The sequence below is a fragment of the Triticum aestivum genome, chromosome 5A, assembly GCF_018294505.1.
Source record: "Triticum aestivum cultivar Chinese Spring chromosome 5A, IWGSC CS RefSeq v2.1, whole genome shotgun sequence".
Classification (NCBI taxonomy): Eukaryota; Viridiplantae; Streptophyta; class Magnoliopsida; order Poales; family Poaceae; genus Triticum; species Triticum aestivum.
In genome coordinates this window covers 631053130-631078870 of record NC_057806.1, presented here as the reverse complement: position 1 = coordinate 631078870, position 25741 = coordinate 631053130, and the positions used below count along the sequence as shown (strand labels likewise).

Sequence of the window (25741 nt, the reverse complement as noted above, 5' to 3'; positions counted from 1 at the left end):
AGGATTTTGAGCGCTTTGCTGAAATGATTAGGCCTATCTTTTTGCGTATGTGATTAACTGATGTGCTCAAAACAAATCCTTATGCTAAATATATGAAGGATATCATTACTAATAAAAGAAAGATACCGGAAGCTGAAATTTCCACCATGCTTGCTAATTATACTTTTAAGGGTGGAATACCAAAGAAATTTGGAGACCCCGGAGTACCTACTATACCTTGCTCCATTAAAAAAATTATATTAAAACTGTTTTATATGATCTTGAAGCCGGTGTTAGTGTTATGCCTCTCTCTTTATATCGTAGACTTGACTTGAATAAGCTGACACCTACCAAAATATCTATGCAAATGGCTGATAAATCAACTGCTATACCTGTCGGTATTTGTGAGGATGTGCCTGTTGTGGTTGCAAACGTTATTATTTTAACAGACTTTGTTATTCTTGATATTCCCGAGGATGATAGTATGTCTATTATTCTTGAAAGACCTTTTCTTAATTCTACAGGGGCTGTTATTGATTGTAACAAAGGCAATGTCACTTTTCATGTTAATGGTAACTAGATGACCCGGTTGCGCCAATGGCGCAAGAACCGAATTAGAAAGAATGTTAGTAGTGAGTAAGTAGGAGATATAACTGAAAATATAATGCAATGTGGATTGTATTACGTCATATATTAACCACAAATCATGAAATCAATACCAGAGAACCAAATAATGTCACCACCTCTGTACGAACAACCAACATTTTAGCATAAGGAGTATCACATGAGTGTTTACTTGCACATCAGGAGTATCACAATTACAACTAAAGAGGCATAGTCCTCACTCTTGTCCCTGAGCCCTTCACAAGGAGAGTTCCAAGCCTCGCAACTTCTTCCTCCAGCTCTGCACATGACCCTCAGTTACGAACCTCGTCCCCCAGCTATGATTATTTCAAGATGAAATCAACATGCTAGTTCTCTCACATGGAACATGTTCAGAATTTAGTCAGTCTCACTAATCTTTCAGCTACAAAGGCAGAAAGAAAAATGGCATGATCAATAACTAAAAAATAGGAACAATAACGCTTGTAGCATTAAAAAACCAAGAAAGTGAATTGAGGACAACAGAACAATTATTTGTAACAACGGCAAGCTTGACTGATGCAAAATGATCACTCTGAAACTATATCTTTAGAACCAAATTAAAAAGGAACAAAATAATCTAATACTCCCTCCATTCAAAAATAACTGTCTCAACTTTGTATAAAAACATCATGTATCTTTAGGACCAATTTTTAGACCATGGTATCACATAAATCAAGAATTAGACATATCAGATTGCAAGGTATTCATGGTCAGTTACCAATCATGTCACACCAAGGATTTGCACATATAACCTGAAATAACTGCAGCTAGCTTGAAGTCTGAAATCTACCGGGTGACAGACAAAAGCAATACCACCAAACCTTATTCTTATTGGACGAGCACAAGATTTATGAGAAGATAACACATAAAAAATCCTATTTGGTTTCTGGATGGATGCACTTTCTGGATTGTGCACATCAAAGCATGGAAGAACATTCCTAGGAGAGCCATTGTAGCACAACGAAGTAAACCAAAAATCAAAAAAGAGAAGTGAGTTTGTATCATGTAATTTAGCAATGTATCAGTCCATATCACCATTTATTTTTCCGAGACCAAAGAAAATGACAGAAGTTTCCCTATTCTTTCCTGTACCTTTCTAGCATAATGCTCTCTAATTACGAGCGCCACACAAACTATTTCCACTTGGCGGCTAGCCACTTGGCGGCAGGTTGGACACAACAATCCTCGCCGCGAGCTGCAGAAGAACCACACACGCACATATGTTAGGCCAGGAGACACGAACACGGGCGCTGTAAGGGGGGAATGGAACGGACCGGAAGGGGAGAGACAGATCGAAAGAGGGAACGTACGGAGGCATAGTCAGGCTTGGAGACGTGAAGGGCTTTCTCCTTCCTAGCAGTTCTTGAGGGTTTCTCCTTCCTAGAGATTTGCATACATGGACAACATAGCAATGCCCTTCGTTTGGTGGGCATGTTTCTTTTTAAAAAAAATGTGTTGCTGGTGCTCTCAAATAATTAAATGGATTAGTTTGAAAGTCCAGATTAATCTAATGAAACTCCCAAATATATCTATAAATATTCCAATTTACCGAAGCTTAGCTTTGAGCCATAGGTTTTACATAACATTTCAGTAAATGTTCTTTTACACAACTTCCATAGTATACATGACTTCAAAAATAGCTTCAACTGACAATAAGTTTTCAGCCCAAGATAAAGAAACACACAAAAAGTACTATGAGATCAATGGAAACAACATATTGGTGTATATGTTAATAAATAAAGAATCATCTACTCAAAAGGAAAAACATGGCATCATTATATGGATGTGAAAAGCGTAGATAGGATATGTATGTTAGTTAACTAATCTCGAAGGTGACCTAGTAAATACCAAGAGGCATATGCAAAAACAACTAAAAAAAATTCTTTTAGTAAATTATGAGTGTGTTCCGGTAATCAGCCGCAACACACCGAATCAAAAATCATGAACTGAGAAGTAGGTGATCTAAAATGCATTTGTTTAAACTAAGCTAGCAAGAATAACACATTAGATTTTAATCTGGATCCTTCATGTAAAGAAATAACATAAAAAGAATCAAGAATTTCTCAATTTATTCAACAAAGAACAGTGAAAGTGAAACATAGCAGGCACACCAAATAAATCTGGGCACATATAGAAACATTCCTAACATTCTCACACATAAAAAAGCAGCTAACCACCCGTTGCGCCGATGGTGCAAAGGGCGACAACAAACCAAGCATCCAAATCATGCACGTAAAATTTGTTGAAGGACTGATAATAAGATCCTTAAAGTATAAAGAAATAGATACTTAGCTAGCATGTTAATACATAGTGATATATGTTACAATGCATGCTAGCATGATAGCCCAAAACAAAGTTGTCAGCAGTTCATGATAGGAAAGCAAAGCTATACAGGTAGCCTGAACCATGATTGGACTTGGTCCAGTGGGGTTTGTATAAACAGCATGCCCAGCACTTACAAAAGCATTAGCCTACAAAATAAAAAAAAGCTATCAGAATACTTAAACCTTGTGAATCACTTGTGTGATAGTGACATAGTAGAAAAATGCATACAGGAGATGGCCCCATTCTAAGCGTCATCATTGTCCGTCCAAGCTCAAAAAGCATAGCCCCCAGATGTTGTATCGCTAATCCCAACTCTATCGACTCATTCTGGATCTGGCTTCGCACAGATCTACACAAAAGTTCCGTTGTATAATAAATTATTTGAGAGTAAAAAATAATTTAGAAGACACAAAGCTACATCATAGCACTGCATAATCAGTTGCCGAAAAACAAAGCATGAAATTCTAACAGCAAAAAAGCATCAACAGTCCTATGAGCATTGTGTTCAGAGAGTAAGATGTGTTATCAGGAAAAAAACACATAAAACTGAAAGAGGCATGGTTGTATATAGATAGATCGATACAACCTTGTACAGTCGGTCTTCGGGCAAGCATCGCCTGCAGGTTCACTTCAATTACAGTGCCTCACATGAAACCAACGATGAAAAGTCTACCATCAACTGCTAAGCTATCCAGATTGCCTTGGAGATAAGATCTGCCTACTTTGTCCAGAATGAAATCAAGGTCTGGTAGAGATATTCCACATATTAAAGTTAGAATGTATATGAAATTGACGGGTATAACTTGGTAAAGCCAAATAATTTTATTTTACTTTTGCATCAGGGCATCAAGCGTCACAAGAGGATGGCAGGATAATACCATTTCCATTAGTTTCTTCTTCGATACGTGCTACAAAGGTTTTGTAGTTTCTGCATATATCCACACCTTAAACGTCGCAAGCGGTTAGTTTCTCTTTGGCTTTCTGAGCGGCATAACAGAGTTGCTTCCGAAAAACATCTTTGTACCATATATAATGTATCTATCTAAACCAATAAACCTGCAGTGACAAAAACCTTGATTCCAAGGCGCTTGGCAATCTGTATAGCAAATGTGCCAATTCCGCTTGATCCACTGTGGATCTGCATACGACTGGAGATAGGTCGGCATGGAAAAAAACATAGGCATGAAAATTCCGTTCCAGTTCAATTCTTACAACACCAAATTGAGCACCTCTTTTTGCATACAAGTGATTACTAAATCATTTCATACTCCATTCGAGTAGCACCATTAAATACTTTGTTGTTTTTCAGTTAGTCAGAGTATGCCAATTTGGTGATGACTAAGGAAGATTCACGTTCTGCAATCCTAATAAAAAATTAGCTAGAGAGATTTTCTTAAAGGGAAGGGATTCACCTGGGGAGATGTCTGGTCATGAAGACGTGCAGGCCACCTCAGGCAAGCCGGCGGCATCGGTCAGCGACACCCTCTCTGACACCGGGAGCAACAGCCTCGGCGGCACCACCACCTTCTCCGTGTACCTGCGTAAGCAACGAGAGCAGCTGCATGACCTCAAGCCAATACAAAATATTCAAGAAATCAATCAATCAATCAGTACACAATATTCTCTTAGTTGTCCCAATCAATCAGGAATTGTGTACCTTTTGAACAGTTATATTAAAATCCTCTTCTAGCCACTCTGTATCTTTGATGACTTCTTTTACTGGCCTCCTGTTAATTTTGGCATTCAAGAAATTAGGAACCTACTCAAGTGGAAATCATCAAATCAGTACTCCAAAGCACTACCAACAGAGTAGCCATGTTTATAATCATATCTTCACCTGAGTTGTTGAATGGTTTCCCCAAATAGTCATATTTGTCACTCTGTCATAAAACACACCAGCTTTTAATGCTAGCTGCAAAAACTTTGTGAATGACAGATTAGTCTTGTCATTTGGTGAAATAAAATAACTGAAACATATCAGAAATAATTAAGATTCATTGAGAGAATAACACATCAAACAAATGGTAGTGCCTGGTCCTTTCAACTGTAAACTGGTCTACTATTTTTTTTCCTGACGACATAAGTCGTAAGTTTCTTTTGCAGCTAGATGAACATACACAAGTTATCTGATGGCCTACATATGACAAAAAAATTAACATATGGCAGAAAAATTAACATTATGACCAAGGAAGAATAAAAGGACTGGAACTTGTAGTTTTGCGAACCTGGCTGGCAAAGACTAATGCAAACTTTATCCATGACTGCAGGATAAAGTTGGCAGTGGATAAATTCAAGAGATAACAGAGTCTTTACATGGCAGCAAAGAAGCAGGTATACACCATTAACCTGTCCGTGAAAATTGATAAGCGTATGATTATTTGAAACAAGTGTATGATCATTGATCACATAGCTGACACAAATTTGATTTTGCAAAAATGGAAGGATATTAGGATATAAAGTTTCAGTTTTTTTGTCACACCTAACCTTCTAATTCAGCCAGAGCAAGAGCAGAGCATGAGAGACCTTGAAGAGTCGGAGAGGAGCGGCGCTCTTGTCCTGTAGGTGGTGCTGACCTCCATTTCCAGATCCAGCTATCTCCTCTCTCGTCTCCTCATTGAAGAAACCAACATGGCCATGTAAATGCTTCCGTTTTGAGAATCAGTGCACATGAACTGCACATGTTCGCTTGCATACTGAAACTGAACAAAAGGGAGGGTGCTACCTGCAGCAGGGAAGGGAGCAGGGACCTTGTGCGGTGCATTGTGCGGGACATAAGAGTATTGAATATTGTGCTGAAATATGGAACATTGGATAATCTGATGTTAACATTGGACATCAAAGAGGAACCATCACAGTTTTAGTGGTACAACACTGAATTTCTACTTTTGAATATTGACAGTACAATATACTCAGAAGTTTAATTTCTGCTATTGAATATTGACAGTACACCAGTATTCAGTTTATATAAACAACAATATATTCTCTGAAGCTTTAGTTGCTTTCTTCAGTCAATCTTACCCGATGCAGTCAAAATTTTCAGTTTTGTTTGACAAGTCTTGTGATAATTCTAGCAAATTAATTGTCAAGATTGATGGCACTGCTTACCATCTCTCTCAGGAGCACATTGTCTTCTGCTTCCTTTGCAGTTTTTTTAGATATACCCACCGGCATTGACGAACAAGACATATTCATCTTCATGAGAGCAGGCACTAAAAGGGTAATAAGAAAATGTTCAGACAGAGCTAACAAAAGCATTATAAGATGAAGGTTTCTTAGCAGGGAGCAGTACACAAAAATGAACCTGAATCGGAGGGAACAAAAATGAAGGCTTTTTAGCAGGGAACAAAAACTTCAGTCAAGCAGGGGAGCAGCCAAGGCTAACTCTGAACCAACTCAAGGATTTGGGGACTGCACGATTCCTAGTGCTTATCAATCTGAGCCAACTCAAGGATTCCTATCCTGATTCTTATCAATCCGACCTTATGAATCCACTTGTCAACTCACGGACCACAACAGCCTAATCCACGGCAAGACCAGTGAAGGACCGTAACTTGACATGGCAGAGAGCATGACCTGCGTGGCAGTCAGCTCGCCTCAGCCAGGAGACGGCGACGCACGGCTCGGAGACCAGCATCATGGACTCCGCCTCCACCTCCTACGGCGGCGGGTTGGTCGGGGTCGGGGTTGGCATTGCAGGCTGGCGCCGCCGCCTCCCAGCCCGCGTTCCAGGCGAAGTCCATGGGGTGGCCGACGGATCCGGTGACCCATCGGCTCCTTGGACCGAAAGCACAACCTTTTCGGTGGCAAGCCGGAGCAGAGCACGGTGACGACAAGCCGGAGCAGAGCGCGGCGGGGACGAGCCGGAGCAGAGCGCGGCAGAGGCGAGAGGAGCAGAGTGCGGTGTCGGCGAGAACCATCCTCCTGCGTCTTGTGACGAGAACTCTCCGCGCCGTCCACCTGCTAGCCTGGGGCGCCGCGGACAAGAAAGGCAGAGGTACGGGGGCACAAGAGCAGGACGGAGCCGGCCGCCTCTGCGTCCCGCGCTCCTCCTGCTGAGGACCACAGTGATAGCGCCGTGGACCACCGCGGGGAGAAGACTGGAGCTGCGGCCTCATCCTGCATGACGTACCTGCGAGCGCCGGCCGGGGCCACCTATCCCGCTTCACCGCACACCACGGACCTGCTTCTTTGGTGCCGATGCCTCACCACCGCACACCCCCTTCTCCCATCTCCTCTGCAACGGCTTGCTCCCTCCTCGATCTCCCATCCTCTTCTTTGCTGCACCATCATCGATCCACACCTCCCCTGCCTCTGAACTCCCACGCGGGGCTGGGATGGGGGATCCTCCGTCGGCTGGGAAGGGCTCGAGATGAGAAGGGCAGGGGAGAGGCGGCGGCTGCGCGGGGGAGGGTGGGGAGTGGAGAGCGGGGGAGGGGGATGATGGACGCAGGGCTCGAGGAGCACGAGGGATTGGCTGATAGGGTTTCACCCCACGTTCTCGTCATCCCCACTGTAGTAAAATTCCCTCACGCATGCAAAATCGAAGCAAAACCACCTAATTCTCTCGACCCCACAGCTAACGAGCCCCACCCGTCACTGACATATGAAGCTGCTGCTGATGTACAGAAGGACCAACGGTTGACCAAACGCCAGCAGACAAAATCGATGAACAGTAAAAAAATCGAACAAACGACGAGGCTCAGCGCGCGCAAGGCCTCAGAATGGCGGGTTGCCTAGGAGGGTTTATATGTTCAATGAGCATACGGTACACTTTCCGAGGAAACAACCTCAAGTTCATAGTATCAACTCCATTGGAAAATTTTCATCGATTATATTTGGAGATTTTGAATTTCCTCTTCCTACTGTCAAGAAGAAATATGATATACTTATTATTGGGGATGTGCATATCCCCGTTGAGGTAACCTAGTGTTATTCAAAATTTCTTCGGTTTCATATTAATCGGAATGAGTTTGTTAACAAGACTTGATCAACCTTATTAGTGGATTCCTTTTGACGAGTATGAGATGGATGAAACTAGAGGCACAAACTTCTGTACCCTCTCTATATTTTCTGTCAATTGGTAGAAATAAAGTAAAAATAGTATTTTTTTGTCTGTTTCCTGACTTATCTGTGCAATATAAAAATATCCCGAAAATAAAAGTCCTCAGAATGACATGCCAATTTAATATGATTTTTTCGGAAATATTTGAGGATTTACTGTGCAAAAAATTACCGCGGGAGGAGCTGCCACCTGGCCACGAGGGTGGTGGGCGCCCCCCCCTCTAGGGCGCCCCCTGCCTCGTGGGCCCACGGTGGCCCTCCTCCACTTATCCCAGCACCCATCTTCTTTCTCTGTCTCACACAAACCCGAAAACCCAACTCAAGCACGAGTTCCAGCCACTTTTGCTGTAATTTTTGATCTCCTTGCTTAGAGCACCTCTTGCAAAACTGCTTGGGGAGATTGTTCCTTGGTATGTGACTCCTCCATTGGTCCAATTAGTTTTTGTTCTAGTGCCTTATTCTTTGTAAATTTATGCTGCATAAGTGACCATGTTCTTGAGCTTGCATGTCAAATTTATATGGTTCCAAGTAGTTCTAATGCTTGATATAGGCCCTAGGCACTTGTAAGAGTAGTTGCTATCAATATTATTGAGTTTGATTTACTTTTATTTTGAAGTTACTAAAAATTTCAGAATTTTTCAGAAAATGATGAGGAGATTATTGAGGGACTCATCGAGCCAAAGCTCGAAGGAGAAGGCACCGAAGCCTAAGTATAATTTACCGTGCACCACGGAGATTCGGGCGTATGAATGGCCTTCTGATAATTTCTTGAGAGCAACCGGTATCTATGAAGATTTTCATGAATTGGCTCATAATGCAGGCCTCACCACTTTCCTCCATGACCAATGCGATTAGTATCTCTTACTCACAAATACCTTTGTGCAAAACTTTCATTTTCATTCTAGGAACTCACCACCTATGGTGGAGTTTCATTTATATGATGAGCATAAGGAGATGTCATTTTATGATTTTTGTCGGATTTGTTTAGTCCCTTTTGAGGGCAAGACAGAAGAACCACATCATGATGATGTGGTTGGGTTTATTGATACGATCACTGTAGGAGAAGAAGGAAGGTTTCCGATGCACGAATCACTAGCATACATTTTCCTGTTTTACGTTACTTTGCATTATTCGCTAGTCGCTGTTTAATTGGACGCGGAAACTGTGAAAACCTTAGTATCCCTGATATAATTATTCTGCTCCACGGTTTATACAGTGATAACACTTTTAGTATGGGCGGTATTATTGCTAGACGGTTAAGTATGAACCGTACCAAAGGCCCCATCTTTGGAGGCATCTATGCTACACGCCTAGCCGTACATTTTAACATACCTATTAGGCATGCTGAGAAGGAAGAAAAGGTGTTGCCCCGTGTTTATCTAGATCATAAAAGTATGGTGGCCCATGATTTTATTGTTAAGAATAGGGCAGGAGAGCTTAAATACCAATTGTTCTTTAACAAACATCATCCTGAGACTATTATCCTGCCTGCTCCTTCTTTGTTTGATTTGACTATAGGCACGTACCATGTTCCGTTGACGGCTATTCACGCCTAACCCTACACCAGCCGAGGAGTCAGAACTGGAACCACAATTTGATCCTTCACGACAGTCTAACTATCAGTAGGATCCGGAGATGATTGCCAGCCAGTGGCAATCGGAGCCTTCTTCTTCCTCATCACAGTACGACCCCAACAACTATTATTATGGATATCAGTCAGGCCAGCCGTGGCCATAGACCAACTTTGGCCAAAAGACTAAGCTTGGGGGAGTATGTATTTCTCACCAACATTACATTTATGTGCACACACACTCATTGCTGGATGTCGGTGCTCATACTCTTTCACTGTAATATCCATGCTAGTTTATTTTCTTTTTTCTGCTTTCTTCTTTTGTGTTTGTTAAACCTTAAGAAAAACCAAAAAAATAGTAGTAGTTTATTTTTCTGCTGTAGTGGTAATAATTAAAAAGAAAACCCAAAAATATTTCACGTTCTTCTTTTGCTTGTTGGGATCTTTTCCGTATAAATAGTTTTATTTCTTTTCTTTTCTTTGGGGGTCAGTAGGAGAAGACCATAATTAAGTTGTTGAAGTGACTCTTATATGCATTATTGTTGATGTAACCCAGAGCCCATATTGCCTTGTCTTCTCCTGTTTATTGAATGCTCGCAGATTCCAGCTTAGTCTAATGCACGTACACTCTTATTATTATTCACACCGCTCAGTCGTGCAAGTGAAAGGCAATTATGATGATATATGATGGACTGACTGAGATGAGAAAATCTGGTATGAACTCGACCTCTTTTGTTTTTGTAAATATGATGAGTCCCTCGTTCTTGATTCAGCTTATTATGAATAAACATGTTTGCAATGACAATTAGAGATCATAGTTGTTTGTGTCATGCTTGATTAGCTATGAGTTATAATTATTTACCTTGTGTGCCAACATGCTATCGAGATGGTTATGATGTGGTGTGATGGGGTGGTATCTTCCTTTGAATGATTTAAGTGACTTGACTTGGCACATGTTCACGCATGTAGTTGAAACAAATCAACATAGCCTTCACGATATTTATGTTCATGGTGGATTATATCCTACTCATTGCTTGCATCCAATGTTTATTAATTTTAATGCATGTACATGGCTGTTGTCGCTCTCTAGTTGGTCGCTTCCTAGTCTTTTGCTAGCCTTCACTTGTACTAAGCGGGAATACTGCTTATGCATCCAATCCCTTAAACCCCAAAGTTATTTCAGATGAGTCCACTATACCTTCCTATATGCGGTATCTACCTGCCGTTCCAAGTAAATTTGTATATGCCAAACTCTAAACCTTCAAATAAACATTCTGTTTTGTATGCTCGAATAGCTCATGTATCAACCAAGGCTGTCCTTATCTTCCATGTTAGGCGGGTTATTCTCAAGAGGAGTGGACTCCGCTCCTCACTCACGAGGAAATGGCTGGTCACCGGGATGCCCAGTCCCATGCATTATGCAAACCAAATCAAAATTAATTGCAAACAAAACTCCCCCTGGGACCTGATGTATGTTGGAGGCACTCGTTGTTTCGAGCAAGCCATGGATTGATGCTTGTTGGTGGAGGGGGGTATAAACTTCACAATTCTGTTTGGGAACCGCCTATAATGTGTTTAGCATGGAAGATATCGCCATCTCTTAGTTGTTATGTTGACAATGAAAATATATCGCTTAAAATACAATTTATCTCTATTTCAAAACCGAGCTCTGGCACCTCTACAAATCCCTGCTTCCCTCTGCAAAGGGCCTATCCATTTACGTTTATGTTGATTCATCACCCTCTTATTAAAAAGCACTATCTGGAGAGCACAGCTGTCATTTGCATTCATCACTGTTAATCTATGTTGGGTGTGACTATGATTGGATCTCTTTTACCATGAATTACAATGTCTAGTCAGTCCTTGATCTTTAAAGGTGCTCTGCATTTATGTTTTGCGGTTTCGGAAAGGGCTAGCGAGATACCATCTTGTTATATCATATTATGATTGTTTTGAGAAAGTGTTGCCATCCGAGATTTATTATTATGACTTGCTAGTTGATTATGCTATTGATATGAGTAATTACGAGACCTGAGAATTATTGTAAATGTTGTTAATTATGATCTATGCTGAAAACTTGAATGCTGGCTTGACATAGTTACAACAACAAGAGCAAACAGAGTTTGTAAAAGTTTTTCTTGCTTTCTTTCAGTTTGTCAACTGAATTGCTTGAGGACAAGCAAGGGTTTAAGCTTGGGGGAGTTGATACGTCTCCGTCGTATCTACTTTTCCAAACACTTTTGCCCTTGTTTTGGACTCTAACTTGTATGATTTGAATGGAACTAACCCGGACTGACGTTGTTTTCAGCAGAATTGCCATGGTGTTGTTTTATGTGCAGAAAACAAATATTCTCGGAATGACCTGAAACTCCACGGAACATCTTAGAAAAAATAATAATAAATCCTTGCCAAAGATGAAGACCAGGGGGCCCACACCCTGTCAACGAGGGTGGGGGCGCCCCCCTACCTCGTGGGCTCCCTGGATGCCCTCCGACGTCAACTCCAACTTTATATATTTGCTTTCGGAGAGAAAAAATAACAGAGAAGAAATCGTCGCGTTTTGCGATACGGAGCCGCCGCCAAGCCCTAAAACCTCTCGGGAGGGCTGATCCGGAGTCCGTTTGGGGCTCCGGAGAGGGGGATTCGTCACCGTCGTCATCATCAACCATCCTCCATCACCAATTTCATGATGCTCACCATCGTGCGTGAGTAATTCCATCATAGGCTTGCTGGACGGTGATGGGTTGGATGAGATTTATCATGTAATCGAGTTAGTTTTGTTAGGGTTTGATCCCTAGTATCCACTATGTTCTGAGATTGATGTTGCTATGACTTTGCTATGCTTAATGCTTGTCACTAGGGCCTGAGTGCCATGATTTCAGATCTGAACCTATTATGTTTTCATGAATATATGTGAGTTCTTGATCCTATCTTGCAAGTCTATAGTCACCTACTATGTGTTATAATCCGGCAACCCCGAAGTGACAATAATCGGGACCACTCCCGGTGATGACCATAGTTTGAGGAGTTCATGTATTCACTATATGCTAATGTTTGTTCCGGTTCTCTATTAAAAGAAGGCCTTAATATCTGACGGTGTCCTGGACTAGGGGGTACTCACCACGTCCTCTCCCGATCTATTAGATTGGGCCGAGGACCCCCATGGCTGTATACTCATGGGCCAGTTCGGACAGCTGCCGCATACAAGGAAGATTCCACAAGACTTGGCGATCAAGACAAGGACTTCTCCGGCGTATTCGGCTAGGACTCTTGTTAACCTAGGCCTCTGGTGCATTATATAAACCAGGGCCAGGCTAGTCGATAGAACATACACATCAACAATCATACCATAGGCTAGCTTCTAGGGTTTAGCCTCTCTGATCTCGTGGTATATCTACTCTTGTACTACCCATATCATCAATATTAATCAAGCAGGACGTAGGGTTTTACCTCCATCGAGAGGGCCCGAACCCGGGTAAAACTTCGTGTCCCTTGCCTCCTGTTACCATCCAGCCTAGATGCACGGTTCGGGACCCCTACCCGAGATCCGCCGGTTTTGACACCGACATTGGTGCTTTCATTGAGAGTTCCGCTGTGTGATCGATAAAGGGATCGATGGCTCGCCTGCAGATCAACTGCGACTTTGGCATCTTCGTCACCAGCTCGACTGGTCACCTTGGTTCGACCAAGAACTGCGCCCCGTGTTCGGATCACCATGTTCGGACGAGGGCCTTCATCAAACAACAACTCCGATCTCTATCAAGATCACGGAGGAATCATCTATGGAGCTCAGGGGCTCAACGTCAACATTGCCCTCAAGCGACCGTGCTGTTTTTTTGGACAATGAACTCATATCTGCCGCCACCACCTCCTCGGGTATCGCTTTGACGATCGCTTTGGTGGAATTGTGCGGAATTGAGTCTATAACAACCCTGGAAATTTTCATCGAGTTCCGATGGAGGAATCTCTGGCAATTCACGATATACCGGAGCCCTGTCAAATCTGGACGGGAATTTGGATGAGTTTAGGGCGTGGTGTCCAGCTTCTAGCTCGGATGTCCTTTGGAAGATCCAACCGTTTATCGGCTGCGAAATTCCTATATCTACCACCTCTCAAAATTTCAGCTTGATCCGACCGTCCAAACTCTAGTAACCTTCCAATTAGTGCATCACTTTTCGGATCTGTTTTCTGCGTGAAAACGAATCCGACCCGAGTTCATCTTTTTTATGAACGGGGTTTCGGACATCCCTTTTGAAGGAAGTTTTGTATGGGGTATTGTGTTTTGTTGCCGAACACATCCCACTAACTTTAAGATCTTTTGAACATGATCTTCAACATCATGCTGGTGTCAAACCAGTCCGGCAATATTACTCCACGGCTGCTGACCTGCGCTAGACACGGCGTCACTTTGTTGAGCCGAGCTCAACTTCTTCGGATCATCATCTCGGCAAGCCGAACAAGAGTCCGGCATCGTGAAGGGTAAATCATCACCAACAGCGCCGCCCCATGGATTACACTGAGCGGGCATACCGGCATCGCCGCACGGTCGCTTCATCAAGCCGGCATCGACCACGTCACGACCTGCATCGACAGGGCCGCACTATTGCTTCTTCAAGATGGTGTCCATCACGCCGACCTACTTCGACTCATCAGCTGACATCGAGGCTTCGACATCTCGGCTGGACCGGGGGCTTCGCCATCTCTTCATCAACCTACTCCGGACACTTCGGCGTCACTAGCCAACCAGCTCTGTCACGTTAGATGGGCCGAGGGCTTTGCCTCGGCGAGCCAACCTTTACCAGCATTGCCGTGCCGTCGTTTTATCGTCCATCAGGCAATGGGTGTGCGGAGCGAGTCTCAATTTTGGGAATCACCTTCCTTCGGATTGCTACAACAAATAAACCAGGTGCTATTAGTCTCAGTATTTTTTGCTTGTTTGGGTTCATGTTTCCCAAGGAATTATTACTCTGGTTTGCCCATCATATGTACACAGGTCTATCAAATGATGGCCTCATTAACGACGGTCGCGTGGTGGTTCGGTCAGTCTCCGTACATAGTCCGGCGAACGCCGCATCCGGAACTCAGACCAACTTGTGAATTCAGGCTTTGCCACGCCTTTACCGCATCACGCCGATGCCCTGCATCGACATTGGTGCTTTGACTTCGGCGCCAGGCCATATTTCTTTTATTACTCACTTTGCATAAATTATTTATTATGCAACGATTTTTTTAATAATCATCATTACTATTATCTCCCGTTTGCACTATTTTTGTGCACAGGAAAATGATCCGGAGACTTCGGGCGTCACTCTGCCGGTCTACATCGACCGTCCTATGTCACCACTTCGGCGTGTCGAGCTCTCCGCTCTGCCACCTCGGGACCGGCTTGGGGGATGGAACCTTGTCCCGCATCAAGCTCGGACCGCGTCATCAATACCGAACACATTAACCAGCTAAGTCGCTTTCATGCTCAAAGCTTTAATTTCTAACTTGTGTTCGGTTCGACCAAGCGTTATACTTTTTTGGAAAAAAGTTGCTTGTAAAAAATTTCCTTGTCCAAACTTTGTTTGTGACCCATAAATTCAAATACCCAATTCATTTGGGGGCTTCCTTTATGAAGCTTTTCCTGTTGCATATGGTTATACTTGTACGGCTTCGTTCCTTGTTCGTGTATTACGCCATAATATGCACCATATTGACTTAAGCGATTTGCAAGCTGGGTTGCCTTGCTCCTGTGTTTACCCCTACGTTTCCGATTGTTCGGCTAGGGAGTAAAGGGAGCACCTCTGCGATTGTCACGATTGGGTAGCCCGAGCCGGACCTCAGACTGGGTGAAGCCGAAAGCTAGCGCTCTTATAGTTTTCAATGATGGTCGGCACACAACGGAACTCATGAGTACAAAAAATCTATTGCACAAGTCTCATAATAACAATGAGCACCGAAGAAAGGTATCGGTGGGGGTACCATTTTCTTGGAAGATGCTTCTTACACTTCACAGTAATATAGCATAAGTTCCCTGAGTGCGCTTTGTCTATTACAGCCTTATGGCCTGATTGCCTGGTTATTGGAAACACCGTCGATATTCTCGACCGATGGAGTACATAACACTTTTCGGTCCTTGACCAAAGAGGGAGAAGCCGACGGTCGGTTAAGACGCGTTTAAAGTTCAGTTGAACATAGATATGATATAAGTACTTCGGTACATGCAATCATTCTTCTACCCAAGTCACTTGGGGGCTCTTAAGTTTATTTGAGCCGTTTTATAATAAGTGTTCTTCTTCTTAGTCGTTGCAAAGTTTTATCATTATTATTTATCACTCCTTTTTTCGACACGAGTGTGCGGTCACTAGCCGGTGAGCCTAATTTCTCTCTCAAAGCCGCTAGAGTTTAGTTGGCTAAACTGGCCTGATGAGAAGTACTCCACCCTCGGGATAGGAGGTTGAAGCCATAGGCTGACCCGCTCGAAGTCTTGAGATACGATATATCATGTTAAAGCACGACAGAAGCACTTCTTTTTTCTAAGACCAATTTTCGGATTGGCACCGAACACTTGATCTTGTTCGGACGTCATGTTTTTACTGACGTTTCTTGGTTTTCCAAGCTTTTTGGCACTTTTAAACTATTTGTGCTTTTCCAGCATTAGTCTCGCAGTGCAACGCTGGACACCTTTAGGGATTCGGCAAAAACATTCTCGGATATTGCTATATATGCATCGGTTTCGAATTGTGTCTTCAGTTAATAGTTGGGTTTCCCGGCTCCTGTGCTTTCCTCCTACATTCCGCTTTGTTCGGCTAGATGTGCAAAGGGAGAACCGCTGCGATTGTGCTTCCAGCTTGCATGGTCAAGCACCTTAGTGGAGAAAGCCGAAAACTGACTGTCACAATAAGCGTAAACTAGTCAGCGATCCGATGACTATGACGGGCCGTTCATAACATTGGACGAAGTGTTTACGGCATGACCTCGACTGTCGCCGAACACTACCGGGGGCTATTAACTGGCCTCCCAAACTAAATCCTCGATATTTTGCTCTTACATTCGAGCTGAGGTTTCATGATCATGCTTAGCATGACAACCCAAAGAAAGGAACCGATAGCGGGACTATTTTCTTTGGAAGACATTTCTTCTGTTAAACAGTAATATAACATATCTCTCTGCGTACCTTTATTTATAAAACCGTATGACCAGATTGCCTTGTTTGTTGTAAATCTTTGCCCTCATAAAGGCTTTATAAAGTAGGACAAACACTCCTCGGCTACTGGCCGAGGAGGTGGAAGCCGATGGTCGGTCAACAAGGTTTTGTACAATGTGGATCTGAGCATTAATGACATAAAGTACTTGGATACATAGAGTCATTACACATAATTTGTGATTTTACTATGGATATTGATCCTTAATTCGGCCACCCGTGCCCACATTAAGGCTCGGGGGCTACTGGGCTTCGGGCTTATTATTTACAAATATTAAAGGGGCACATCGATCCCCTGATCTGGTGTTGCCACCCGACCAATGTCTCGGGGGCTACTGCATTGCTTGTCCAATGCAGAAAATTTTATGTGCAATATAGTTTCCGAGGAGATTTTGATCCTCAGGTTGGTCGGCCGCACCCAACCTGAGTCTCGAGGACTGAGCACGCCACTTTTAGTGTCCCGAAGTATTCTGCCGAGCTTGGACTCGATCCTCAGGCCGATTTTGCAAATCAACCTGAGTCTCAGCGGCTACTGGAATCAGCGGTCTTACGTCATCCTTCAGGTGCATCTCGGGTTTTAGACCGATACACACCTTGAGGGCTACTGGCTATATATCTCGGTAGAGAATAAATTGCACCAATAAAAATATTCACAAAAATCGGCCCACATTCAGGGTGGTGCACCACCTCGGAAGCAGCCCGACATAAAGCTCGGGCGCTAGTGGCTGGCTCCATAGAGGGCATTTCCGGCATTAAGCTCGGCTAAACTCATTCAAACATCTTTGAACCAAGGTGATTTACGACACCTCGGATATAGTCCGGCGTTGGATCTCGGATACAGTCCGGCGTTGGAGCTCGGATATACAGTCCAGCGTTGGAGCTCGGATACATAGTCCGGCGTTGGAGCTCGGATACATTCCGGCGTTAGAGCTGGGAAGCGGTCCGGCGTTGGTGCTCGGTTGCAAAAGATACCTCGAAAACAGTCCGGTGTTGGACCTCGGACGCAAGAGGACGCTGCCGCCCGGGAACAACTTCAAACCCGAGGTGTGGCATAAAAATAACAAGGCATTGATAAAGGCCGGAAACTTAAAGGGGCTCCTCGGATACCCGACGTGTAAACTCGTCGAATGCATTTCGGCGATCCTCAAGATCGAAGATGAGAAGATTTGTTGAACCAGTTTTCAAGACCGGCGACCGAAGATGAAGAACAGTTCGGAAGAATCGAGGAGCGTCCCTAACTTGAAGACCGGTTCAGGGGGCTACTAACGGTGTCCTGGACTAGGGGGTACTCACCATGTTGTCTCCCGATCTATTAGATTGGGCCGAGGACCCCCATGGCCGTATACTCATGGGCCAGTTCGGACAACTGCCGCATACAAGGAAGATTCCACAAGACTTGGCGATCAAGACAAGGACTTCTCCCCACCGGCGTATTCGGCTAGGACTCTTGTTAACCTAGGCCTCTGGTGCATTATATAAACCAGGGCCAGGCTAGTCGATAGAACATACACATCAACAATCATACCATAGGCTAGCTTCTAGGGTTTAGCCTCTCTGATCTCGTGATAGATCTACTCTTGTACTACCCATATCATCAATATTAATCAAGCAGGACGTAGGGTTTTACCTGCACCGAGAGGGCCCGAACCTGGGTAAAACTTCGTGTCCCTTGCCTCCTGTTACCATCCAGCCTAGACGCACAGTTCGGGACCCCTACCCGAGATCCGCCGGTTTTGACACTTGACACCGACAATATCCCTTAGCTGCCACGGGAGGGTAGGACAAAAGATGTCATGCAAGTTCTTTTCCATAAGCACGTATGACTATATACGGAATACATGCCTACATTACATTGATGAATTGGAGCTAGTTCTGTGTCACCCTATGTTATGACTGTTACATGATGAACCGCATCCGGCATAATTATCCATCACTAATCCGGTGCCTACGAGTTTTCCATATACTGGTTTACGCTTATTTACTTTCCCGCTGCTACGGTTACAATCACTACAAAATACCAAAAACATTACTTTTGCTGTCTTTACTTTTGTTGCCGCTACCACCACTATCATATTACTTTGCTACTAAACACTTTGCTGCAGATACTAAGTTTCTAGGTGTGGTTGAATTGACAGCTCAAATGCTAATACTTGAGAATATTCTTTGGCTCCCTTGTGTCGAATCAATAAATTTGGGTTGAATACTCTACCCTCAAAAGCTGTTGCGATCCCCTATACTTGTGGGTTATCAGCAGGGTCTCCCTCCCTTCGCCGAGTACAGTAGAAGGCCGTTCCTGACGGATGACCTCACCACAGGCATCCTGCAGCTCGCGGAGGACCACTACATTGTTGCCGACCTCAATGTCTACCCCAAAAGAAAGGGCAATGGCATGCGTGCCGTACTCCGCGTCTTCAACTCCGAGACTGGAAAGTGGAAAATCATCCCCAAATTGGACCCGGGCAATGGCGGCCAGTTCCCCGAACTCTGGTCAACCGACAATGTGCTCGCTTTCGACGGCTGTTTCCTGTGCTGGGTCGACTACTTCGCGGTGTCCTGCTATGTGACTTCTCTGGAAACATAGACTCCCTGTCGCTCTGCTTCGTGCCTTTCCCTGGAGGAAAAGAGTACCGTGGTAAGGTACGGGTTGAAAGGTACTTCCCGGAGAGATTCCGAAGTGTGTCCATCAGCCAAGGCAAGATCTGCTTTGTCCACATTGACAATGACTTCCATGACAGAGTCCCTGGTCGCTGCCGCCGATGCCTTGAGCTTCGTGATAGAAAAAGGCAAGGGCAGCAGCAGCAGACTCCGAAGAAAATCACCAGTTGGACTTTGAACTCCGAGTTTGAGTGGAAGCTACATCGTGTGATCAACCTGGACTCTCTCTGGGCGCAAGCTGGTTACAGGGATCTGCACATAGATCAGCGAAAATAATTATTAAAACATGTTCCAACGTGTATCTGAAAAACGTTTATCATGTATTTGAATGTTTTTCAAACATGTTTTTGTAAAAATTGTAATAATGTATTTGAAAAATATTAAACATGCATAAAAATGTTTTAGATGCATACAAAAGATATAGAACTTGTATGAAAAGGTAGACATCAAAACATATACTTGAAAAAATGTTAATAATATATATTTGAAAATGTTTAACATGTATAAAAAATATGATGTATATTTATTTACAAGGCGTATGAAAAATGTAGATGTCTGTTGAGAAAAAAGAAAATGAAGAAACAAAGATAAGCGAATAAAACCAGTGAAATGTTCTTATATTTATTTATAAGAACATTTTTTACACTAGTGTAGTGTCAAAAACGTTCTTATATTATGGGACAGAGGGAGTAGGAAAGAAACAAAGAAAACCGAGGAGAAAAAAGGAAAAAAAAGAAAATGAAAAAAGAAGGAAAAAGAGGAAAACCGAAGAAAAACCAAAGAAAACCTAGCAAAAAGTGGAGACGAAAAAACCTAGCTACAGGAAAAGGCCAGCCCAGTAGAGTGCCAGTCAGACGCGAGACGGACTCCGCTTCGGACTTGTTTCCGGTTGCTGGCCTAACCGTCTCGTGGCCGGCCCAGTGAGATTTTTTATTTAGTAACTTATTATATAGCCTGTGGCCCTTCTTTCCCGTCCACCAAAGACCAAACCAGTTCCTCCCCACCAGAAAGAAACATGGTTAGGGTCGTTTCAAAAAAAAAAAAAAAACATGGTTAGGGTCGTTTCAAAAAAAAAAGAAACATGGTTAGGGTTAGGGTTAGGATTACGGAGGAGGCGGAGGCGGCTGCTTTATTCCCGATCCCGATCTCAATCCCGATGCCGATCCCCATTACCACCGGAGGAAAAAAGATTAGGGAGGAGGCGGAGGCGGAGGCGGCTCCTTTATTCCCGACGCGGATCCCGATCGGCATGGCCAGCGGAGGCGGAGGAGCGCCATGGGCGGACGGTGCCTTCCCCGATTGGGTGATGCTGAACCGCATCGGCCGCACCAAGTCCTACGACGGCATATGCGCTGTTCGTGAGGCCGTCAACCAGAACAAGACCGCCGCTGCAATTCACATGGCCAGCGGCCGCTCCTGCTACGTGTCCTTCGCCCTCGCGGACCCTCCAGAAGGGGTCTCCTACTTCGACCTCCACTGGCCGGAGAAAGAGGCCTCAGCCACCCGGCCCGCCTGTCCCTACGTCCGGGCAACTGACGAGGACCTCGTCCTCTTCCACATCTCCATCCCGAGCCAGACTCGCTACTTCAACATCGCGTCAGATCTGTTCGTCTACACGGCCGCCGGTCCTTCCCCCTCGGTGCAGCAGCTCCCTCGGTACACCAAGGACAGGAAAAGGCCGTTCCTGATGGATAAATTCGCCACAGGCATCCTGCAGCTCGCGCCGGACTGCTACATTGTTGCCGACCTTAATGTCTACCCCAAAAAAAGCGACACTGGCAATAATCCCATGCTTGTTGAACTCTGCATCTTCAACTCCGAGAAAGGACATTGGGGAACCATCTGCAACAGGCCTGCCCCGCGGCCGCATGACCAGAGCAATGTCCAGTTCCCCTTCCTGTGGTCAACTGACGATGTGCTCGCTCTTGATGGTCGTTTTCTGTGCTGGGTAGACTACTTCAGCGGTGTCCTAATATCTGACTTCTCAGATACATGCTCCCCTGTGCTTCACTTCGTGCCTTTCCCCGGGGGAAAAGAGTACCATGATGACGTACGGGTTGAAAGATACTTCTCCGGGAGATTCCAAAGTGTGTCCGTCAGCCAAGGCATGCTGCGCTTTGTCCACATTGACAATGACTTCCATGAGAGAATCCATGGTGGCCATCGTCACCTTCTTGAGAGAAGACAAGGGCAGCACCCTCGCCAAAAGATCACCATTTGGGATTTGAACATGATGTCCAAGTTCAAGTGGGAGCTCCATCGTGTGATCTACCTGGATTCTGTCTGGGGTAGCTCTGGTTACCAGGAGCTGCACATACCTCGCCGTCTTCCTGAGTTCCCAATCATCAGTGCGGATGACCCGGATATTGTATGCTGCCTTTTAAGGGAGGAGGAATTTCACGGTGAGGCGTGGATGATCATGGTTGACATGAAACAGGCACATGTTCAGTCATGTACTCCATATATCAATCAACAGTCCTGCTATGCTAAGTCTGTGGATGTGGATGTGGATGTGCAAGCTCGCAAAAGCCGTTTTGCTAATGTGCCCCTACTTCCAGCTGTCTTCTCCAGACACCTTGAAAGGCCAACTGGTAACTAGAAGAAGTTCTCTTAGTGTTTAAATGACGCCCTTTTATGTACGTTATCACATATTACCTAACATGGTTGCCTTTGATTAGCTTTCTGTTGGATATGGTAGTGTAACGCTGCTTTTTTTCTTACTACTATTTATCTTGCCTATGATGCAAATACATATGCTGCCTGGTTGCGTGTGCAATTCTCATGGGTAATTGAATTGTGACTTTGGTGCACGCTTATTACCCCCCTCCATTAGCGGCATTGGTTCTACTGATCAGGGTTGTTTGCCCGGCATTATTCTCTGTAGCTTTGGTCCTGCTTCAGAATTTCTAATTTGCCGCTTTCCGACACTGCATCGCTGTGTTATCGTAATATATACTCCTGTTAATAATAGCTTTAACTAATTGAAGCATTTGATATATTGTTACCATGAATCTTCTGTTAGGCTGTTCAAGCGTTTGAGTTTTAGCCACTCTAGCTGTGTAGGGCTCTACACTGTATGTCAATAAAAGCTTTGGTCCTTATGCCATCAAGATGTCCTTGAGAGAGTCCTCTATTTCTCCTAGTAGGATCTTTTGCTCTTTATGGGACTGTCCATTGCCTGTACAGGTTTAGTTCTTGATTCATCACACAGCCTTCTGTTGCTACTAGTATGGTGTGCTATTTTTAAGTGAATTTTAGGAACAAGAAAAACACTATTTTGATTGCTCTTGTAAAGCATATTATATTGTCCTCTATTTTCTAGTAGCAACCTGACAGAAGTATATATAGACATGCACACGCGCGCGCATGCATTTAGCTTTTAACACATATTATTTCTGTTGGCGAGAGTTTTAAAATGTGTTTCGTTGGGTTGCTTTGGGTCAATCAGGTCACATCTTTGGCTGTTTCTGTTAGAATCAGTTTGTTTCAGATAGTGTGTACTTTCTGTATCATGTAACTGGATACTGGGCTGGTGAAAAGCCATTCTCCCTGCATGAGAATGTCATTGGGTAAAACTCCTGTATTATTTAGCCTTGCCGGCCTTCTCATGTGTCTGTCTTTGTCTTGATTCTGGCGACAAACTTTCCCGCTGGTTTCTTCATCTTCTCACGCCTCATCCGACATCCTTAAACCTGCCTTGTGCGACCTGAATGCACCACCCCATCCTCGGCCCATCAGCAGCATGTTCGCCACCAGTCCCCTGTTTGTCAGTTGTGGTCTTTTCAGCTGGTTGATAAAGTCGATACCTGCTCATTGAGGCCACAAACGCAACGTCATGACTATGTGGCAGAAATGAAAGAAAACGCTTTGATGACAAGTTACTCGAGAGCTAACGATGAAGAGCATAATGCCATCACCTTCCAAAACAAGATCAATTATATGATGTCATTACATTTATATTAATTGAGGGCGATACCATTTTCTTTATTAAAAATACTCCAGTGCAATGCCATTAGTCTTTCTAGTTTGTCTATTTCTTTTTTTGAACTAGTATTGTGTACAACATTTTTGTAAAGTGGCAACTAATCATATCTGTCCATACTGCTCATGAACAAAGTGTATATAGCTAAGTTATTTTGTTTCTGTTTTTAAAGGGATGCTATGGAACAACGACAAGCTTGCACCTCATCCTTCAAAGAAGAGTAAGTTTGCAAGGTAAAGACTTGGGAGTATGGTTCGCTCAAATCGAAGATGATGTTTGTCAAAGGTGCAACTTTTGGGATTCTCAAACCGAAGATGATGTTTGGTGCGGTGCAGACAGAAATGTGGGAAAATATCATATTTATGTGATGAAGATGATGTACTAATGAATATCCATTAGAGTAAACGATACATATTATGGATCCTGTAATCGTATGTTTGAAAGCCAGCCTGTTATATGTTTGGGATTGAACATTGCTGGGTGTTAATTATGTTTGCCGTCGTCTTTTAGACCAGTACATTTTTGCCCTCGATAGCAAATGGTTTAGGCCCTGCCTGGGAGCTCAGATTCATTTCCGAGCTGTAACATTTTACAGCTGTAACCTGACGGTGATGGGCCGAGGTGGTGGTGTCCTCTCTGGTCGACATGTCGCCCACGGTGGGGAGAAGAAATGGTGGCGGCCGCCGCCCATTCTTGCGTGTCGAGCTGCTGCAGCACTTGTACCGCCGCCGCCCATTCTTGCGTGCCGGCTGCCATTGATTTTTGAGTCACCCTCCCCTTAGTTTTGCTAAGGGTATTTCAATCGGGATATTTTGGCTGAATTTTTTATATTTTTGAGTCACCGTCCCTCTAGTTTTGCTAAGGGTATTTCAATGGCAAACGTTTTACACTTGGCCGGTCGCTCGTGACACGCGGCCTGACTCGTGGCCCCGCACCGCTCCTTTTCCCCACCTTATCCTTAGCCACACCACACCGTTATCCTTTCCCCACCTTATCCTGAGCCACACCAGCATCTATCTTCATCAAATCCCTCTCACCATGGAAGCCCTCATCGGCAGTGACGAGGAGGACAGCGGCAGCGACGACGAGGGCAGTAGGCGGCAGGATGACGGGTCCGACTAGGTGTCGGGTGCCGCTCCGTGCGGCATCGGCGCCCCCATCATCCGTGTCGCCGGCTCCTTGAACTTCTCGGGGTTGTCTCCTTGGGCGGCAAGGCCGTCAAGTCGGAGTACGCGGGCACCGACGCCTTCGACGCGTGCTGACGTCCTGCCGCCTCGTCTTCGAGCTCTGCTTCCAGCGCCGCCATCACCATCCAGCCTTTGGACGGCCACCAAGATGTTCTCTTGATGTCTTCTGCCACCCGTAGCTCGCCTAGGCGCTCCTTTTGTCCCTTTCGCCTCCTTGACCTGCCTCCCGAGGAGAGGGACAAGAAAGGGATTACGGGCACCTTATCTCTTTTTAGTTTGTAAGCCTTCGGGCCTTTGTTGAATTTAAAACTTGTAATCCCATCATTCATGTTTTTCATTCCCTATGGACTGTACCTGAGTGGAATGTTTTTTTAATGAAAAAGGGATGCTTGCCGGGTCATTTGTTTGCGGGTGGAACCCACAACAAAGAGCAAATCCTTGATATCTTCAAGATAAACATTTCCTTGCCCGGCAACAGGCCTTGCCGTCTCCCCACTTCGCTCGACCTTCCTCACGCCTTTGGCGGAGGCAGGGATGAGGCGGGTTCAAGCTCCTTGTTTCATCCTTTCGCTGCCGCGACTACGACCAAACTTGGCCCCAGGAACGAGCCCTAGGGCCTAGAGTTATGGGAGCACGATAGCTTAGGGGAAAACGAGGTTTCACATACCTCAATCCATAATGGAATGCATGATAAGGGATGAAGAACTTATCTGAAGCTGCAGTCCCCGGCAACCCTGGTTCGCCGTGGGTGAATCTTTGCTCTTGCAGCCCCCGGCAATACTGGCTTGCCGGGGGCTAGATGCTGGTCTGTTCCTCTTTTTTTTCTCCCCAAGTGGTTCGGCACGGATATGTGTGTGTCCTGTGAACCAAAGAAGAGAAAAGAAAGACAAAGAGACGCACACTCGACCTCTAAGCTAGGGGTTAGTCGCCGCTAAGCACTATCAACCCTAACCAAGGACGAGACTCGACCTAGCATGCATGCTATAACTTAGGGCGCCAGCGCTTCATTTACTTATGCTCAGGGTCTGCGCCTGGCTTTGTACAAAGGGTTACATGCGTCATCGACAAGGCTCGTACAAAAGGTGGCTTGCCGGGGGGCCCGGCAAGCCGCGCCTCACGGGTAAAACTTGCGAAGATGCTCAATGTTCCAG

The 25741-nt window shown here is 44.6% G+C and overlaps 1 protein-coding gene and 1 long non-coding RNA gene across 27 annotated transcripts; one reads left to right on the top strand and one right to left on the bottom strand.

The window, feature by feature from the left end:
* Positions 1 to 633: 633 nt before the first annotated feature.
* On the bottom strand, positions 634 to 7422 carry LOC123105474 (uncharacterized). 25 transcript variants are annotated; one of them, XR_006450861.1, is made up of 10 exons: positions 6251 to 7422; positions 6055 to 6158; positions 5672 to 5741; positions 5434 to 5592; positions 4787 to 5295; positions 4607 to 4676; positions 3781 to 4486; positions 3178 to 3694; positions 1935 to 3095; positions 634 to 1819 (listed from the first exon to the last, which is right to left on the bottom strand). It is a non-coding gene; the product is annotated as an uncharacterized lncRNA (long non-coding RNA). The 25 variants fall into 25 exon arrangements; XR_006450858.1 differs by having other exon boundaries at positions 5434 to 5556; XR_006450855.1 differs by having other exon boundaries at positions 634 to 1006; positions 1717 to 1819; positions 5434 to 5741; positions 6055 to 7422.
* A 13027-nt stretch (positions 7423 to 20449) lies between these two features.
* Positions 20450 to 23876, top strand: LOC123105473 (uncharacterized). 2 transcript variants are annotated; one of them, XM_044527548.1, is made up of 2 exons: positions 20450 to 22057; positions 23576 to 23876. In XM_044527548.1, the coding sequence occupies exon 1, from the start codon at positions 20503 to 20505 to the stop codon at positions 22018 to 22020; it is 1518 nt and encodes a 505-aa protein (XP_044383483.1). In that variant the 5' UTR covers positions 20450 to 20502; the 3' UTR covers positions 22021 to 22057; positions 23576 to 23876. The 2 variants fall into 2 exon arrangements, with proteins under 2 accessions (XP_044383483.1, XP_044383482.1); XM_044527547.1 differs by having other exon boundaries at positions 20460 to 22012.
* Positions 23877 to 25741: the final 1865 nt, after the last annotated feature.

What these genes read in the sequence shown, in the direction of transcription:
- LOC123105473 (XM_044527547.1), top strand. Translation starts at nt 20,503, where the DNA reads ATGGTTAGGGTTAGGGTTAGGATTACGGAGGAGGCGGAGGCGGCTGCT. An exon ending in ACACCTTGAAAGGCCAACTG is followed by an intron (nt 22,013 to 23,575) that starts GTAACTAGAAGA and finishes CTGTTTTTAAAG; the next exon opens with GGATGCTATGGAACAACGAC.